Source organism: Ciconia boyciana, chromosome 18, assembly GCF_034638445.1.
Source record: "Ciconia boyciana chromosome 18, ASM3463844v1, whole genome shotgun sequence".
NCBI lineage: Eukaryota > Metazoa > Chordata > Aves > Ciconiiformes > Ciconiidae > Ciconia > Ciconia boyciana.
The window spans coordinates 2,470,049-2,490,205 of NC_132951.1; the positions used below are offsets into that span (position 1 = coordinate 2,470,049).

General features: G+C 53.2%; 1 protein-coding gene across 15 annotated transcripts in view; it reads right to left on the reverse strand.

Annotated features, from left to right (window-relative positions):
• The window catches only part of DAB2IP (DAB2 interacting protein), a 170,316-nt gene that overhangs the window by 21,802 nt on the left and 128,357 nt on the right, over positions 1 to 20,157 (reverse strand). For all 15 annotated transcript variants that reach the window (XR_012045664.1, XM_072883003.1, XM_072883016.1 and 12 more), the window contains 4 exons: positions 19,136 to 19,234; positions 16,363 to 16,917; positions 5,457 to 5,601; positions 2,968 to 3,112 (listed from right to left, as the gene is read on the reverse strand). Coding sequence is in view for 14 of the 15 variants with exons in the window: in XM_072883003.1 (XP_072739104.1) it covers positions 2,968 to 3,112; positions 5,457 to 5,601; positions 16,363 to 16,917; positions 19,136 to 19,234 (944 nt within the window). In the remaining variant the exon portion in view is untranslated. The remainder of the gene's footprint in view (positions 1 to 2,967; positions 3,113 to 5,456; positions 5,602 to 16,362; positions 16,918 to 19,135; positions 19,235 to 20,157) is intronic.

Below are 20,157 nucleotides of genomic sequence, written 5' to 3' on the forward strand. Positions count from 1 at the left end.
CACTGCCAGGCCTCCGCCGAATACAAGGGTGCTCCTCCTGCTGCCAGCACTCCCCGTCCCCTGGCCTCCGCTTCCCAGAGCTACGGACACTCACTTCATCAAGCCCAACTGACTGCTCCTCGCCGCTGCTGCAGAGTTCAGGACCTGCGGGGTTTGCGGTCCATCAGAGCGGCACGTACCCTGCAGCCAAACGGCCGTGGCCTCTAGCTCCGTGGCCATTCCCTGAGCCAGCAGCGCCTGTGCTCAGCAGGCAGAGCCCTCACCCCTCATTTCATTATCTGCCAACTGCAGACCGCACTGCCCGGCCGCACGCCCCGGGTCTGGGGCTGCTGCTGGTAGTCCCAGCCAGCGGGCACCCCGCCGCACGCTTCCCGCCCCGGGCAGCCGGCTCAGCACAGCGCTGCTGCATGCAGAGGCCCACGTAGCTGCGCTCCAGGTTTCCAGGAGGTTTCTCTCTGTCCTTTCGACATGGGTGGTGACACTCCATGGAAGTGCTTGGCAAACGCTGCCATCATGCTGAGCTTCCGCTCCGTGTTGGCTTCATACTTTCACACACATGAGCTTTTACCCTGTGCTTTATAAATAACATTAGCCAACGTCTTTGGCTGGATAAATTCTCCTCTGTCTTTGGCTTGATCCACACAATTGGACAAAGCCCTTTTACTTCACGGTATTTGCCCAGAAACAGGAGAATCCTTTAAGCAATTTAAGGCTTGAATGATCAGGACAGGTTGTACAGTTACTGGAAAGTAAACCCTTGAAAATGTATGCACCGGCTGCATACAGCCCGTGAGTACTGTTCCCTATCACAGGCTGGGAGACCATAAAAGTTTAATTGTGTAACAGCGGATGGAATTCAGTTAGCCGGCTTTATGTGACAAACGGGCCTGTAATTCATTACCCAACTTTCCAGTAACGAGCTTCCACATGCTGAATTTCTGCTTACACTGAAACTTTCCAGATGTCCAAATTATGTCATAATTATAACAATTTTCAGTTATTGTAAACCTCTTTCCTCTCTCCGACTCTCTCCGGCAGATGAGCATGCACACTCTGGCACTCTATTTAAAGCAAGATCATTAGCTGTCAGGATACCTTGGCCAATCCCGAACACTCATCAGCCCAATTAATGCCCAAGAACCGCTGAGCACAAAGGACCGAGGGGAACCACGCAGAGCAGGAGCAGCAGCCCAGCTGCTCCAGCCTCCCTCGGAAAGGCAGGACTGGAGGACCAAACTTCCCGTGCATTCCGGACTTTCCTTAGGTCACTTTTCAAGCCTATTTTTAGAGCGGCCTTTTAGTGCTGCTTTGGACATCTTTAGGAAGACATTAATTCCAACAATTATAACCCACTGGTGACTAAGAGCAGTGAATCCCTCCTGGGAGAGCAGGTAAATGCCATTCCTGAGTCAGAGAGTTATTAACTGGCCCAGGATAAGGTATAGGATACCTGTAAAGAAATCTGCCCTTTCCTTATTTGTGGTAGATAAAGGAAGTCTGAGTAAGCCTCTCGCTGCTTGTTCTTTCCCTCAGCAATATCGAGAAAGGCAATTCCCTCCCCGGGCTTGCAGGAGGGCACACTCACGATCCCGGGAGATTACCCATAACGAGTTTTCAGACCTCAACACAACAGCTGGGATAGGAGAGAAATGAGAAATCTTTATTATCAAATACTTCCTTCCTCCAATATTCTCCTTAGTTGATGTTTTGCAACAGAAGCGTTGCTGCTAAATACAGTAATAAAAACTAAGCCCAGACTTTCAAGCAGGAAGGCTGCAAATCCAGCAGGAAGACAAAAATGATCATTTTCTCATATGATCAGGACAAGAGTCTCTGGGTATGTTAGCAAGAAGCAGAATGAAAATATTTTTATTTCTCCAAGTAAAGAGGGTCGCAAGCCCATTTTTTCCCCTTTCAGGTCATCTTTGCAGGCAGCATCTGTGACAGACCCAAGGATTCCTGGCTCTCGGTCCCCAGGGCTGAGCAGCAGGTAACACCACGAGCACAGCCAGGCCTGACAGCCACCTCCACAACAAGATACGACTACCTTACTCCAATCAATTTTGCATATTCCCGCCTGTCCCAGCTAGTTGCAAGAACCTTTACCCTGAGAACAAACAACTAGGAAATGCCTCAAACTGCATACCAGGCCTTGGGCCAAGGAGGCAACGGGCTCCCCATCTCTGCCTCGGCAAGCACCCCGGGGTTGGGAGAGAGAGGGGTTAACCCAGGAGAATGCAGGGTGCTGAGCCAAACAGCAACCCAGCAGCAACAGCAGCATCCTGCCGGGCTCCAGCACGGCCACAAGAGAACATCTGCCTACACAAAAGCTCCCTGTGCTGGTGCAGCTTCCTCGCAGGCAGGAGGAGTGCCGCAGACCCTGCCGGCTGCAGAGAGGATCTCAAAACTTCACCTGATGCTCTGGGGAGGCCGGCAGAGTCCGTCAGTCTGATCCAGACCGAATCGTTACATGGGTAGGAGACCCGGGACGTGCATTTCTGCCCTTTATTCCACACTTTTGTGTACAGTTGGCATCAAGTCCCTCTTTGAATTGGTCACACTGGCAAAGGCATTTCGAGTTCCTCGACTCCACCGCCCCGTCCCCGTGTCTGGGTGCCGGTAACCCTTCAGCACCCACTGAAAACAAGCGTGACGGAGAATCAGTGAGGCTGTCGCACCCCCAGAGCAGATACTCCAAACTCTGGCTGAGCGGGAGCTGCTGTCCCACCCCCTGGCCATCCCCACCCTTGCTCCTGGACCACCAGGACTCCCTTATGAGCTGCAGGACGCGGGCAGGGCCCCGCAGCTCTCCCTCCAAAGCTCTCTGACAAGCTGCCCGTCAGCGCAGCTAAGGACAGGTACCGACAGCCTGGAGACGGACTGCTGCCACCCTTGTCCCCTGCGGCTGCACCGCCTCTGCGCTAGGCGAGGGCACGCGGAGGGGAGCGACACCCGTGGGATACCGACCAGTAGGAGTTGATGATTTTGCAGAAGGCCAGCTCGCAGCACATTTTCAGGTTGCTCTGATGTTCGGGAAGGTCCGAAGACGAACACTTACTGGGATCCACCTCACAATTTTCATCTGATTCGTACAGTGCCTTGATAAATTCCCCTGTAAAACAGACAGGCGGTGATGGGTTTTGGAGACATGAGAGACACAGCCTTTAAGCAATTCTGTTTGTAAGCCCCAGTGCCCGAGCAGTTACCCTACGCACCGACACGCTGGCTGAACAGAAGCTGGGTAGGAGAGCAGGCGGCGTGGCTCCCGGGGCAGGCTGTGCCCCAGCTAGCTCTCAAGATCTCCGAGCGGACCCGGGAGCAGCCAGCACAGCCTTGGGAGCTCACAAAACAGTACAGCACACCCTGCAGAAAGGCACCCAGACTCCCGACAAGCACGTTGCATCCCTCTTCCCCCGTTGGCAGCCCTGCCTCTGTGGTTATGGGCTATTGCATCAGAACTCCGCTGCCAAAACACCCGCTTCCTCAGCCTGCCCCAACCCCCCCATTACATCAGTTCCAGAGATGCTCCCTCGGGCTCATCCAGTAGGAAGTACGCTGGCAAGTTCCGTAATTATTTGTAGGATGGCCTGCTACTGCAGACTGTGCCCTGGCGCTGACAAGCCAATGTGATTCACAGGAGAAATAAGTAATTAAAGGAAAGAAACAATTTACTTGGTTTATTTTGAGCTGAACATCACACAAAATTAAATTAAAATATTTCTCTGAGTTTCCCTGCACTCCTGTTTGCTGCCTGGCTGCTCCTCACCCTTGCGGAGAGTCACACTGGGGGCCTGCTCTGCCAGCTCCTCGCCTTCGTGCCAGCTTTCACCCCGGGGTACGCGGGCGCAGACCCCTGCCGCCCGGGCTGCGGGTGCTTCCCACCGCCTCGGCAGGTCCCAGCTGGGGGGGCGGCAGTCGTCCATCCCAGTTAGCACACAGCAGTGGCTGGGGAGGTGGGGGACGGGATAACGGGGATTAAAAGGCGGTGTTTAGCTAGGGACCTGCAGGGCCGGGTGATGTTCTCGGAGAAAGGTTTGCTTTTGTTTTCTTCTCATTCCAGTTGGTTTGCTCATCTCTTAATTCCTGACCGTCTTGGATTTTCCCGGCCTCCTGTTTTTTGCCCACTCTAGTCTGCATTCCTCCCCTATTGCCAAAACAGATTTTAATTATGTACTAGAGAGCCTCTCCAATGTATTTTCAGCTCTGCCAGGGAGCTCTGGAGCCTCTCTGCTCGCCTGCAGGTGATGCCTGCTGTTATTATCCGGCCCTATTACTTGCTTGTGCTTCACGGTTTAAAGGAAAGCGCTATGCTGTATTGTGTTACCTTGTGCCACGCAGATGAATCATTTCACTGATAAAAGGTCTACACATCAGGGCCCCGAACAGTGAGCAAGAACCGCAGGCTCCTCCTGTACTAGATGGAGCTGGCTTGGCAGCATTTGCACTGAGCCCTGAAAGGGGAATATTTCAAAATTCTCTGCCTTCATTAATCTCCTGGCTTTTTAGAAATGTTATGAGGTAATCTACTTAGAGACTTGCCTTCAACCAGAAAGCATTACAAGGCAGAAATAAATAATATTCCTTTTCCTATTCTTGTGGGCTATCTCTTGGTTTGACCGAATTTGCTCAACGATCTCCCCTTCCTCAATGTTGTCATTATTATTATTATCTTAATAAAGTATTTACAGTACTTTGCTCCTTGCTAACATTACACAAATCCATTAGTAGGAACCCAACATACTGAAAAATTAACAGCTCAATAGAAACTCTGCTCATCCTACTGCTAGGATTTGGATCCAATCTAGCTGCCTTCGGCTGAGGTTCAGACACAACGCTCCAAAGGCAGCCTCTCCCCATCCCCGTGCCGTGCTGGCTGCACACAGCAACACAGCAATTCCTTCCTGACCTGCCCAGAAGCAGAAGCTCTAATTATTTTCATTTGCATCAAGAGAAATATTTTTGGAGCCATAAACATAGCCAGCACTTAAAAAAAAAAACACCAGGAGGGTTCCCGGCGCGATCTGGGAGGCAACTCTCATCACTGTAACTTGGGAGATTTCATCTGACTCACTAGTGCTGCGAGGAACCGGGGGAGCGTCTCTGGCGGGGGTGTGCAATCAGGGGAAGGATTCAATCAGCCTCCGTGACACTGCCAGTGCCGAGACAGAAGACTTGGCAGGCAGCATAATGCCTTCAAATATCAATTTGTTATCTCCTCTGAAAGCAGATTAAAGCGCTAACTCACCGGTGACCTTCACCTGGGAGCAGAGAGCTGCCTGCTGCGGCAGTGGCTGTGCCCCAGGCTCGGACCCCGCTGCCGGAGAAACCCTGCAGCAGGTAATTGCTGGTGCCTCCTGTGGCCATCAGGGCTCAGCTGATGGTCTCCACCACGCAGAGCACCCTGCAGCTTAGGGGAGGACCTCTCTGGACAAGACCTGCCAACGCTCTGTACGTACCTAAGGCATCTTGCAAGTATTTCTGCCCCACCAGCTTCAGGTATTCTTCGATTGCTTTGGTGGCCAGTGTATTCTCCCTGAAAATGAGATGCTCATTCTCACCACAGCGATCAACTTCAGACATCATCAGGTCAGTCAAGAAATCCTGGAAAGCAAAGCCCATGGTGGGTCACTACGCACTGACATACGCTTTGTTCAGCAGAGCAGGCAGCCTCCCCTTCTCCAGAGAGGTCTCACCTTCGTAAGACACAAGAGGGAGTGGAGGTGCTGCGGGTGATCCCGTGTGTGCACGCCGCGTTACTACCAGCCCGGCTCTTCTCCTGTTTCTCCAGCCTCATGGAGACAAGAGGAGAGATAAATCTCCAGAGAGTTACAACTTTTGCACCCCAAAAAATGATTCATTCCAGGCCTGCACCACAGGTGCCCCTCCATCAGTGCTCTTTTTTGGTTGGGTCTCGTATCAGCCTCACGTTTTGTGGGTGAAACGTTTTCTCCACTGTTAAATTGGCTGCATTTGGTGTTTAACTGCACTGGTTGCAAAGCAGGGGCATACTGAGATGTCATGAGCTGTGCCCCACAGTTAGCGGCTAAGAATCAATCCTGTGATATGCATCAAGATGCTCAAATGTCCTATTTCCTTAGTATTCATGGAAGTAAACAGCATTGCTACAGCGCATATTTTGGGCACATTTTGGGTCTGATGCGCACACAACCAAATACCATGCAATTTTACAACCCTCTGTGCTGCAGAGCAATGGAAGGGGTGAGCAGGAGCAGACTGCATGCTGACAGCTGCCCCATGCACCACTCTGGGCTGCCGAATTGCAAATTCTAACAGAAAAACAGCACTTCAGACCGAGCTCCGTGTCTGCTTCAGCAACAGCGTTAACTGCTCAGAGAGGGTCACGTAGCTCCCCATGCATTCTGCTGAAAATCCACTATGTGGTGTAATATTTAGCGTGCTGTAGCTAGCATTAATGCAGGAGAAATGCCGTGCAGTTTTTAATGCTAATACATATTCAGCTTCTGCTCTCTGCACTGCTAATGGGAAAAGCAGCTCTGGGCCCCTGCCCAGCTCCTCGCTGCGCTGGGTGCTGCAAGGGTCGACCTCCTCCCACCCAGCACCACTCACCTGGACGCCAAAGGGAAAGAGGCTGCTGGCACCGTGGAAATCGCATGCATCAGAGCTCTTACAGTCTCCCCATGCAGGAGACAGAGCAATGCTGACGTACAATTCACTTCTACAACCAAGGGCACCTTTTTTGAACTGCCTTCCTCTAAAACAAAATAATCTGCTCAGTAATAACATTTCCCTAAGAAATTCTCCTTCATTTGTCATGACCGTACCAGACATAACCTGTTCCTGGCAGGGGCAGCAGGAGCACCCCAGAGCTGCTCTGCAGGAACCCAGGTCCTGTCCTTGCCGTCCCCACGCAAAGCACGGCCCCCAGAGCCCCCCGAAGCGCTGTGGCCACGACCCAGCCTGCTCCAACCCCGGCTCGGCAGAGCGGACACACAGGTCCCATTCCCTGCCAGCTGCTGTCCGGGAGATTTGCAAGGGAGGCACTCAGCTCCGTTTCATTTCTCATATGGATGCCTGTGCACTGGAAGTTTAATCAAGGTTCAGCAAACAGCTCCACCTGAACCCAAGAGACCCAAATCATTTAATCCACAGGCCCTTCATTACTGTGCTTCCGTCCCAGGCAAAGGAAAATCCAGGCGGCAGGCAGGTACGTCCCCATCTGAGAACAGGGAGGGAGGGCAGGAAGGCTGGCATCTCTGCCGCACCCAACGGCCCGACCCCTCCTGCCTTCCCACAAGGCCATGACTGGGACTGACACCCTGCTGCGACCTTCCCAGAAGAGCCTCAAAAGAGCCAGAGGAGGAGCTTTGGAAAAAAAGTCACTTCCATTATTTTTTTAGCCAGAAGATCTCCTTCCTCAGATCCTGCTACGTCTGCAATGCTCCGGCAGCTGCAGAAGCAAAAGACTCCCTCCTGGAAGCAAAGCATGTGCCTCCCCCCACTATTTTCTCTCATTTTGCCCCTTTTATCAGCCAAGCTGGAATGAAACTTTAAACCGCTGCTCAATCCTGTTAGCTGCTATCTGGGTAACTCTATCACCTTTATCTTCCTGGGTCTCTCCCGAGGTACGTTTCAATTCCAAGCCACAGCTCAGGCTGACACAAGGTGCTGATTCTTAATTAGCAGCCGCTGACCTTGGCTTTGCTTGATTCTCTTTCCTGTCACTTTCCCAACATACTAATTATCTCAGGAACACCGCGTTTTATAGCTTCTCTTAGCCAAGTGTTTGCTTTTCCCCCGCCTTGTCCGCTGAGGACTGGCTGCCACGGGATGCGGGGCCAAGCTGCGATGCACAACTCAACTGCGAGCCGGGGCTGCTGAGCGGTGGAAACCCAGGGCAAGGTTTAGCCAGCGATAATGTGAATTTTGACGATTGTAGCTGATCTACTGAATTCACTAGAATTTAAAATAATGCAAAATTCCAGCGTGGGACTCAACACAAAGCCAGAGAAGATCCCCCGAAACCTCTGCTGCCGTCGTTATCCCCTACGGATATGGAGCACCTGCAGCTCAACAGCTGAGAAAACGACCCCTCGTCTCCAAAGCGGAAAGGAAAGCTGCTGAAATCCCAAAGAGCTCCATTAGGGCACAGCACCCAAAGCTGGGGTGTAACGTGGCAGAATCCAGCCTTGTTACTGAGCAGGGGATGGAGGAGAGAGCCAGGACACCCAACGGCATCCCCCAGGCCAGGGCTTCTCACCGTCCCCAGCAGGTCCAGCCTCCCGGGGCTGCAGGAGGCATCTCACCGGGTGGTACGAACCGGCCCCGAGACGCATCAGGGGTCAAAATACCCACAGCCAGCGTCCTTGTGTGAGCGGAGCTCTGCTAGCTGCGGGAAAGGAGCCTCATCCGTGGGTCAGTTCCCATGACATCCTGCAATTTCTGTCCCAGGGCCATCTTCCAGATCTTGCCTTCCCTCCTCAGAAAAAAGCCACATCAGCTCTGGATCACACGTCTGGTATCTCTGCCTTAAGTACGCCAGCAGCCAGCACTCGGAAGACACAAATGGAATGCAAATACTTGTCAAATCCCTCCGGGGGCCTCACTCACCCACATACAAGGCTCTGAATAAAATGCAATAACTAAAGCCAATAAAACTCCCTGTTTCTGAGCAGCAGAGATCAGCAGGGGGTTGTTTTTAGTTAGGGCCCCTGGCAATGGAAGAAAATAAGATGCTTTATTTCATTACATTGGAGTCGAGAGGGGAAGGGAAAGGTCTACAGTAAAAATTAAGGGCTGTGGCAGCGTTCTTCAGGCTTGCTCCCGTGTTTATTTTAAGGATATCTGCTTCAGAGTGGACACAGCTGAACCTGTGCAACTTCAGTCACTGCACATATGCTGATAAAGAAGAGCAATTAATAAATAAATAAATCCAGAGCATGACAGCACAAGGCTGCGCTGGTTTCCAATACTTTTCAAATAAACCAAGTATGAGCCCACAGCAGCATGTGCTATTCTAAGGCAGTTCCTCCAGTCCTCTAGAAATGCATGCAGGAGTTTCGCTGCTGCAGTGGCAGCCCAGTCCCCGCAGCAGCAGCAGGCAGCAGCAGGCAGCAGCAGCAGGCAGGCGGCAGGCACAGTCCTCAGCACCAGCTCAGGGCTCAAAAGCCACCACAAAGTACTTCCAGTGCTGCAGCCTCCCCTCCGCCTGGGACGCCTGCGCTGCTCTGCAGCTCATCTCCCCACCTCCTCAGCCACAGCACCCTCTGGACGGCCGTCCCGGGCTGTGCGTCACCCCCAGCACTCGCCCTGCCCGCACAGGGCAGCCAGCAGCACTGGCCTGAGCCGGGGTTCGCTCCACGCGCCTCGCTCTGTCCCTCAGATGTCTCGCATCCCGATTTACCTGTAGTGTAGTCTAAAAACATTTCCATTTCCCCTGGGTCTTCACCCACTGAGCTTCAGATGCCACTTCCCCTGCCCCACCTGGGTGAATTCATCCTCCTGTCTCAAACCACAACCAAACAGCATCTTCCTGTGGGTGAGAAAACGTGTCCTAACCCCGCCTCGCCCCTTGCACACGCAGCAATTCAGGACATCTTGACTAAATAAGTCATCTCGCAGCAGGACTGCTTCACACTGCCACGGCAGATCCCCCAAACCTTTGCCTGGGGAAGCTGGAAGGAGAATATGGAAATAGGGGTGATGCCCTGGAAAGGCGCGTGCTGCAGCCCCGCGCTGCTCCGCGTGACGTCCCCGCGGGCGGACGCCTGAAGCTGCTGCCCCGCGTCAGCCGGCACCGGTATGGGCCCAGGGCCCAGCTGCCCTCGGGGTGGCCTGAATTGGAAAAGGCTCATTGAAAAGTGAAGTCCACTGAGAGAAAAACCAACACCTGCTCAAGAAAACAATCCCTCATTGCCCATGTCAATAGGGCCAAGGAAGCGGACTAATCGCATTGCTCAAACACAAAAAATGGGAAGAGAAAGCCTCTTCGCAGGGGACGAAGCCGGAGCAGAGAAGACAACTAATTCACTCACGCGTCTGATCAGCAGCCGACAGCCCCGCCTGCCCAGAGCACCACCAGCCCTCGGCCCCGCGCACCCCGCCGGGCTGGGGGGCCGAGCACCCCGCAGCGCTTGAAACTTCCAGTGCTTGCACGTGCCAGCGCCGAGAAAGCCCACCCCACCCCAGCGAGGGGCCTGTCTGCGTCAAGTATCCCAGCTGCGAAGGGGCTCAAGGTGCCGGTCCCTGTGCCCGGGGGTGTCACTGGGCTGTGCCTCCCTCCGCCCGCTCCGGAGCCCAGGAGGCAGAAAGATGGAGCCAGCCGGTGCCTGGCATGGCAGGGGTGAGAGCAGGAGCATTTCCTAGGTAAAGGGAGCCTTTCCAGAGCCATAACGAAAAGGCAACGCAAGTTTTGCAGGACGTATCCTGTCCACACCCAGGAAGGATTTTGCACCTCATCATCCCGGGGAAGGTCCTCCAGCCCCAGCCTCTCAGGGACGCGTCCACAGCTGGAGCAGGCAGGGTGTCACGGAGCTGATGAGCCCCACACGCACCGCCTGGGTCACGCACCCCCCTGGGCTGGAGCTGATTGTTCCCAATATCGTAACTGACTGATGGGCAGATTGACTTTGAAATAATAAGGTTCTCCACATCACAAGCCTGATTAATAGGATTGACTTAACCTTAAGAGGATTGAATTGATAAAGGTAATAAGATTACTGCTTATTTCAAAGACTAGCCCAGAGTCCAACCGGGCTTTTAGGCAAAGGTAAAAAACACCAGGGGGTGGTAGGGCTGTAGGTTACAGGTGGATGAGTGCCAGGGCCCACCTACGTGTCAGCGCTGCGGTGGCAGAGGAACGTGTCACTCGATGGTGCTGAGCTGCGCAAGGAGAGCGGCAGAGGGGCAGCGACTGGGTCCTGGGCAGACGGTGCAAAACCAAGGACCCCAACCGCCAGTCCTTGACTTTTCGCCACCACACAGTTCCTCTGAGGATCTGTGCTGGATGCTTCTCTGCTGGGAAACACAGTGATGTTCCCTCCTTTGAGCACTGGAGCTCATCCTCGATGCTTCCGGCATCTTCTAATTCTCCTTGGGAAAAGGAGGTGAAGTGGCAATGTGAGGGTTAACGCACAGGCATCTGTGGCCATCACCTTGCTCACGGCAATGAGAAAGCCTAACAGAGGGATATAACACTAACACCACCTCTCCGTGAGGGCAGAGGGGCCGGATCCCACACCGGAGGCTTAGGAACCGCACGCCACCCCGACAGCCAGAACGCTGATCTCCACAGCTGCCACTCACCGGCTTTCTCCGTCCCTTCAACCAGCTTGACTGTTGTGTTTAGGGAGAGGGGGAAAAATGGTAGGGGTGCTCCTAAAACTGATTAAAAGCCTTATTAGCTCAACTATGGCTGCTATAAAATATTATCAGGCAGATAAACTCTTTGTGGGGGAAATGACCTACAGCTGAACGTGTGCAGCAGCCTTCCTCCCCCGTGCCCTTCCAGTGCAGACACGGGAGCGGTGCTCCCCGAAGGGAGCGACCAAGCCCTGGCGGCTCCAAGCCCAGCAGCTTCCTGGGCCATGCCACTCATCTCCTGGTCCCCTCCCCGAGTCACTTTTAGGCAGTCCTGCATGGTATTTGCAGGTCCTGCACTCAGACGGGCACGGCCAGCAAAGCTCTCACCAAGCACCCTGCACCGCCGCGGAAGGGGATGTGGGGCGCTTCCAGCAGGCTCGCGCGGGGGGAGTAAATACATCTGCTTAGCTGAAGCAAATCCTTGCAGCATAAACAAACAGGGACACATGTTTATTCTTCACTCCATTCACAACACGATAAATATTTATTTCAAGTGTGCAGCTGGTTAGTTAGAGCTTTGTCTAATGCTGGGTTTGATCTACCAACCATTTGGACGAGAGAGGTTTTTTTATATATTTATGGTCATGAACTGAGCTCCAAAAGCTGTAAGAGAGCCCTGAAACAAATCTAAGCATGGGAAATATTCTGGAAGCATCGAAAGTCACAACTGGTCTCGCTTTGGGAAGGATGCAGCCTGCCTATCCATAACCACATCACACGGGCCACATCAAGCCGTGCTAATGGCAGGGGTAAGCACTCCCAGCAACACCAAGCACGGCAACAGAAATACTTTTAATTATGACTTTGTGTCTTTTGTCTATGGCTTGCAAAACACATGAAAATAGTTAGGCATCTCTCCACACCCTGACAGGTAACATTTTATCAGTGCTCTCCCTGGGAGGATGAAGCACATCGCAAGTCAGGGACAGATGCCGGGAGCCTGCCTCTCTGTGTTCAGCCACAAAACTATGTCCCTCTTAGGGCACAGCGATGCCTCTTCCAGTCCCTGCTTGCCATAAATAGAGACGGTGAACAACCGCTTGCACTGAGAGCGCCGATTCAGTTCTGGACGCGTGTCAGACTTTCCAGTGGGCTGGGGCAGCTCCCTCAGCCAGGCTGTTTGCGCTCTTAACTTTATCAAAAGGCTTTTCCCCCTCCTCTCCCCCGTTTGCCTTGGCGGCTGGTCAGGGCTTTCCAGGCGTGCCCTGATGCACACCAAACCCTTGTGCAGCACTGCAGGGATGAAGCTTTTCCCTTCCCCAAACGGAGATCAAAGAAAGCACGGACTTTGACTCCAGAAAGGACTCTGCTTTCATCCTCCACCTTTTACTCTATTGTGATGCGGCTGTGAAGCCCAGGAAGAAGCAGATATTTAGGGAGAAAATTGAGCTACAGCCCCTGTCCCCCTTCTGCCTGCAGCTTTACGTGCTGCACCTCTCCGGCAGGAGGGACTCGGGCAGCGCCTCTGGGTTTTAGCAGCTCCAGATAATGACACCTGGCTGCTGGGGCACAGCTCGTCATCGCAAAGGAGCGAAGCGGGGCGTCTGCAGGGACGGATGGCCCTCCTGCCGTCTGCGGGGCTGCAGGGGGATGCTGGTGGCCGGGGGCCTGGCTTGCACCAGGGCCTTGCACCTGGCTGCGCCGTGACACACGGCGTCATCCGCACAGCACCACGTTACACCTCTCCTGCACGGGAACTCCTGCAGCGTGGCTCTGGGTGGGCTCATGTACCCAACCGGCCATGCCTCATTAAGGGATTACACCATATTTACAGCAAATCGCTACAGGAAAACAGGGCCTGAAACAGTGCAAGAGCAATTAGCTGCTAACAAGTCTTCATAGATAATCTACCGGACACTTGTTTCTCACTCCAACTGTAATTGCTGCTTTAGCGTCAGCTACAGCAGCCAAGATCCACAAAAAAACCTTTATCAGCAAAATAAATTAGTGGTTGCCGATTGCCACGTCTGCGCTCTTCAGGGCAGGGGAGAGCTCTGAAGAGGTCACTGGAAAGGCTCTGGGCCAGGCACAAGGGCTGGGAACCCACCTCCAGCCCGGGCAAGCTTCGGAGGGTCAGAGGAGGACGGAGGCTGGAGGAGGGGGCACTGCCCACGGCCCCCGCACAGCAGTGCCAGGGAGCGGGGTGCTCGCCACCGCCGGACTGGGCTGAGGTGCTCGCCCAGCTGGGGCTGGGACCCGGCCCCGCTTGCTACAGCCTCAAGCCTCACCCAGCAGCACGCCGGCCCCCCCGGCACCATCCCCGCCCGCTGCGCTCCTGGCCCACGGGGATCTGTCCTCCTCCTCCTCCTCCTCCTCCTGGGCTCTGAATCCCATCTCGAAGCCCACTGTGCCCTACCCCTACTTCAGGCCACGGGTGTTTTACCTTCCTGCCCAGTGTCGCCTCCGAACGAGCAGGCGTTCGGTGCTGGGTGAGTCTGGCTGAAGGAACTGAGTCCTCAGCATCAAAACCAGATGCAGTTCAGAGCCAGACCTGCCTGCAGGCGCGTGCCTTCCCCAGCAAACACAGGCAGGGCTACGTTACCTACAAACAAAACAAAAATGAAACAAACTGCTTCTCCTGCAGACCGTCTGGGAAGAAAAAGTAAGAGACTGTTGTTTCTGTTTCTGAAACTCCAGGGAGGGCTCAGAGCCCCGCCGAGGGGCCAGCCAGGCGATGCTCAGGGAGAGGGAGAGCAGGCAGCACGGCAATCAGACTTTTTTAAGTGCTTGGACTCATCCTGCCCGGTCCTTCTCCCTGGAGCGGGCCGAGAGGGGCTGCCCGGCGGAGGGCAGGGACCGCAACACCAGCACGGCCTCCCGGTGCAGACCGGGCACCAGCCTGCCGGTGTCCTGTGGCTGTGTCCCCTCACCAGGTCGTGGTGCTCAGCCACGTGGTGCTTTCCTGAGCGGTGGCGGGGTGCACCCCTGTCAGACAAGCAGGGGTGAGTGGGTGTTTTCCTCTCCCATTCATTGTTTTTTTACCTTACCGCTGCTTTTCCCTTTCTCTGCTTGTCCAACTCCTCTACAAAGGATGCACCACCCGGTTCCCATGCTCCAATAACTCCTGTTGCTCTGACAGCTCCCTAAACCCTGTGCTAATGCTGATGGCAGATGACAGGCAGGGAAAGCAGAAGCTCCATTTTAGGGGGAAATTCATCAAGCCTGTTTACTGTTTGCTGTGTCCCTTATGTAGAGCCTCTGGGATCTTGAGCGCTGATGCAGACACATGTCTAGAAACACACTTGCTCTCTCCGGAGCCTCTTCAGTACCGATGAGAAGAGGGAAATGGCAGGAGCAGTGACGACAGCTCTCAGCCATGCCACACATGATCCGTGGTGACTGAGATCAGGGTGACACCTGAAGCCTTTTGCACCAGAACCGTGTAAGCCACGGACAGGGTCCTTCATGGCAATGTCATTCCAACAAGAGCCCTGGCCCTAGCACCATCAGGGCCGCCGCGAAGGGCAGCGCAGCCCTCGGTGCGTGGGGAGGAGCGGTAGCAGCAGAAGGCAGGGCTGTGCCCAGAAACCACGCGCTGACGGTGCCGAAGCCCCGGCACAAGGAGCGAGGAGGGGGACACCTACGACGCTCTCCTTGTGTAACCACAGAGCGTTATTTCACATGCCGTGAATCGCAAGCCACTTCTGTCCCCGCTGAGGGTAACGCGGCCAAAGGGACCGGGACTGCCACCCTTCCCTGCACTCCTGGGCTCTGACACTGCTGCCTGGGATCAGGAAGGCTTTAACTGAGCTGCTATTTTCTCTGCCTCCGCAATAGCAGACCCACGGCCTCGCAATCCTCTCAGTGAGCTTTGCCTGCCTTGAACTAGATCAGGAGGCCAAGCCACTTCTCTGTTCGACAGATGGTAACTAAATCTAATCCACGAACCCTGCCACGGTCCCAGGCAGCAGTGGCAGCTGCGGAGGAAGCAGAGCCTTGCGATTCCCCCTCAGGTCTGGAAAGTTCTGAGTTCACGTCTCCTCAGTGCTGGAAAAGCTTTGGAAATCTTGCTCTTCCCCAGCTCCCCCCTGCAGAGTTCAGGGAGATGCTGACAGAGGAAAAATGCTGATGCTTTAGCTCCGGCACTCCTGACCCTGGCACTGCCCACCACGGCTGTGCCATGCCAGGAGGGGACCAAGGATGCTCTGCGGCAGACGGGTCACACAACTCCATGCCCCAGTGCCGGGGACCTCAGCGCTCGCCTGTGCTCTCCAGTAAGGGGGTTTCCAGCTCCGCTCACCCTGCCTGTACCCTCACACATCACAACCAGGAATAAATCCCACCCTCTGCCTCCTCCTGCTTCTTCCCCAGACCTGGCGGGGGATTCCCAACCGTGAAGGATGTTCAGACAAAGCAGTCCACAAAACTGAACTTCCACCACTCGCAAGTTGGCCGGCATCAATCCCCCAATGAGCACTGCCCTGGAAGCACCCCAGGACCCCTGGGCTTTCCCGCACTGCTGCCCCCCGCCTTCCAAAAGCATCAGGACAGACCCCGAAGACCGAGAGCTGATTCAGACACACGCGTGCCCGCAGGCGGACCTTGCTCTGAAATTCTCAAGAGGCTGTTCACTCCCATTCAGCTCCCGCCGTGCTGGGCGCTCAGCGCAGCAGCACGGTGACAGGGAGGGAGCGGGGCGAGGAACCTGCCGGGTTCCCACAGGAACACCCAGCACACCCAGGCTGCTTAGCTTAAGCCAGCATTGCTTACATTTCATCCCTGAAAACTGCCTTCTTGCTGACTTTCACATTTGTGCCTGTTTATAAAGCAAGAGCCTGGCCCCTGAGCCTCCAGGAGAGAAAAATGACTCGGTTGGTATCTTGTGGTCCCACCGACCTCTTTGCTAATTAAGCAATTCGCACTGCACATGCTATCAACTTGTTTGTAATTAAAAGCAAAATCAGAGTGTATTAATGATGGCTAGGCCTGGAGCCCAGCTGATGTGGTGATTTCCAAAACCCAACAGAGGAGTCTGCTCCTGATGGTCTCTGGCGGGATGGTACGGATGACGAAGGGTCTTACCTTGGCCTTGCCGGTACTCTGCAGGATGTGCACCAGTGCAGACGCCATCTCCTCTTTGTTCTTCACGCTCAGCGAGGGCTCCAGCACCGAGCACAGCACCATGTAATTGTTAGTGATGTACTCGGCAAACTCTTTGTACATCTCCATGGGAAGAATGCTCATACTCTGGTAGCGTGACTTGATGCGGATCATGGGCCCCGGGGACTTGCCCTTACCGGGGTTGGGGCTGACCACCGGGTACCATTTCTCTACAAACTGCCGGCCCGTGACAGAGCTGACGGGGATGTTCACTTGTCCAATGAAATTGGTCTTGTCCTTCTTTTTCTTCTTGTCAGTCTCTTTGTATAAGTGCACCGTAATGTTTTTGAGTGATGGGAGGTTATTAAATTCAAAGTGCTCCCCCCAAAATACATTATCAGTTTTCAATTTACAGGTAGTTCGTGCATAAAGAACGTCATCCAGGCATAATTCACACAAGTACTTCTTCTTAGCTGGCAGGTCCTTGGCTTCAATAATCCATAACTTTAACATATTCTCTACCCTTCTGCTGTTGTCCTGAAAAAAAGATGCAAAGAAAAAAAGGTCAATAAAAACCACAAAGCCAAGCACAACAAAACTGGAGATATGAGTTAATTATTTCGGATGTGCTAAATGAGCAGAGGCTTAATTACATTTTATTTTAAGGAAATACTGGCTCTCAGGAATTTGCATAATAACACTACTTATGTTAATTTTCCAAATATCACCGTGCTCTCCATGTCTGTTGGTGCCAATTAATATAAGGAACAAGGAAGATAAAACTGCTCCAAATCATAAATGTACCATTTCCCATTCACTGTCAAGAGGGCCTCGGAAGAAACCGAAAGAACCTCACCGATCATTAATGGCTTTTGCAAAACAGAAGCTATGTTACAGGTATCTCACAACCACCTCCTTTTTTCGTACAGCTGCTTTACAGCTGGAGTACATTTTCTTTACTGTAACAGAGCAACAATAAAGGGATCTGAACGCACACCCAGGGATCACCTCATCCATGGCTGGAATGCAACCACCTCTGGCAGGGAAAGAAGCATTTACAAAACCTCATGGTATTGTAGGGCAGAAGTCCAGAGCACCCAACTAAAACATCGAGAGGAATTATGGGAGACGGAGTGAGTTCCGCAGGAGAATCATTACAACTCAGAAACAGAAATTTGGCTTGCATATCTTTTAAACAGTAACAGAGCAAAGGATACTGTGGATCTTTAAGAGCTCCCCAGTGACGCTGACCTCATCCTGGAAGAACATCCAGGGCCATTCGTTGCAGGAGTGACTTGAAAGATAAAGCACCCGCACCTGAACCGCTGCTAGGGACTCTGCAGTAACCCGTTTTGTTTGGAAAGCCCTCACTGAAGCAGCAACCACGGCTTCCTCTGCTCAGCCTAGGAGTCTGGGCAGGAACATTTCTGCTGGAAGTCCACAATGGGGTACTGCAGGTTCAGGAAGTACACGCAGGAACTACCCAAGAACACTGAATTCCTGACAGAAATATCAAGTCAGATACTGAGAGTTTATTGTCTATGAACTCAAACAAAGATGGAAAGTTAGCCATCAGTTAATGGCATGTTTTGAGATGAGGGCACACTTCCAAATGAATTTCCACTGAACGCTGCATCTCAAAGCCATAGTGACAGGCCCAGCCCCAACTCACATTCCCGGGACTTTTCTCACGGTAAGTGTGACCACACGAACCTTACACAGCTCTTTCAGATCATTACTACCAGGCTGCCGCGCTCAGAAAGCACCGGAGTCACTGAACTCCACAGGCAGGAACACGCTGCTAGAGGCAGAAGTCCACCTCTCCCCTCCGCTGCTCCCGCTCTAATACTGGAGGAAATCTTTTATACTGACATTTGGCACTGCGCTGGGAACGATAAACTCCGACACAGAGGGCTCCTTTAGCAACCCGCCGGGCCTGGACCTAACTTGTATGCACAGTTATGTGGCCCTGATGCCAGGAATGAATTCACAGGATCCCATCATTTGTGTCTTCTCTGATCAGCAGAAAAAGACTTGTTGATGGAGCTCATCAGTTGTGAAATCCTGCAGCGGATTAGTCCTGAGCAACCTTTGTTAGCTAACTCCAGTGCAGAGAGGGAGAGGCAGCTGTAGATTTTATTTTAGGATGTACTTAGTCTTAGTGGGCCATAAAACTCCATATTGGGCATCCCTGTGTTCTAGCAAAGAGAAGGATTTGTTTCTGTAGATGCCAGAGGGGATGACTTTGCCACCTCAACTGACCGGAGCAGGGAAAGCCACGTTCCACTACCGCCTCAGAGAACTCGCTGCGATGGGCATCCGAGTTTCTCCATCACTAAAGCAGACGCTGCCAGTACTACCAGAGTCAGGAAGTGTGATACGTGAACTCCTTAGACTATTCAGTCTTGTAACGCTGCTGGCAGCTACCCGACATCTCTCCCAGAGCTTTTGGGAGGTGGAAAGTCCTAGGTAAGTGGCAAGTATCATCAGTAACAGTGCAAGACTGAAGATTCTTAGGTCTGATCAATTCTTAGCAACAGCTGAAGCAGCATGTGCTGAGAAAAGAGGGGAAGAAATAATTGGCACTTGCCTGTAAATATAATTGTGGAAGAAAGCAATATGGAAAAAGGCTGACCCACAGTTACACTTACTCACTAAAATGACAATACGTCCCCTGCTGCTACTATGCACTGGGCTATAAAATGAAGTAACGAGGAACTGAACTATAACAGAGGCAATTTCTCAAAGCCACTACCTTATTTGGGTGCACGGCACGCCGCAGGTTTTCCATCCATTTATCTCGCTCTGCTGCAGAACGACACGAGAAGCACTTACTTCCTGATGAAGTCGTCACCTACAGGGAAAGGAACAGGATTATGTCTTGACCAGCACACTGCAGGCTCTGATTTGGGGGGAGAGGGGGAGTTAGGAAAGATGCTAGTGGATTTTTTTTTCTTTTTTAAGTAAACAGCTTTACCCAAGCATGAAGCAACAGCCCCCAAGGCTAGCGGAAAAACAGGGCAACTCTGTATGTCACAGAAATAATCACAGAAGCAAATTCCAATTACTTCTCCTCTTCCATACCAGGAAACACTAGATAATGGGCCCCACGCATGCGATGCTTTAAACCACCAAGTTCCACAACTGAGAGAGTGCAACCCCTTACATTTGCACCTTAGATAAACGGCAACCACTTGGCATTCCTCCAGATTCAGCCCAAAGCTTGCGATAGTAACGACCCATTCCTTGTTTTCAGCAGAACATCAGGGCCAGAAAGGCTGGCTTCATACCTTCTCCCTTCGTGTCCTGTTGCTTCTGAAGACCATGCTGTGAAGAACACGGGGCCGAGTACGCACACCACAGTCCTGGCAGCAGGAAGAGCAGCAGCTCGCAGCCCGGCGAGGCACTGCGGTGCTCCCAGCATCTGCTCCCCAGCTGGGGAGAACCAGGCTGAGGCTCCCGAGGCTGCGATGGCCACTGAAGTGCTGCTGCACCCTCCCCTCACCTCTCACGCCTCCAGGATCGCTCCAAGGGATCTCTCTGCAGTATTTGCGTGACTTTCTCGGGCCATTGGGATTTCATAGCCAGGTTTTGAAGAAGCACACTTGCAGCAGTGACATTTCCAGTGGTGCAAATGCCCCTCATTCCTTATCACATCCCTGCGACCACATGGAAACTCAACCCTGTTGAGAGCCCACCAAAGCAGCCACTGCCTGGCAGCCCCAGGATAACAGGCACCACACATTTCTTCCCATCCACCACACCAAGCCTCCTCGG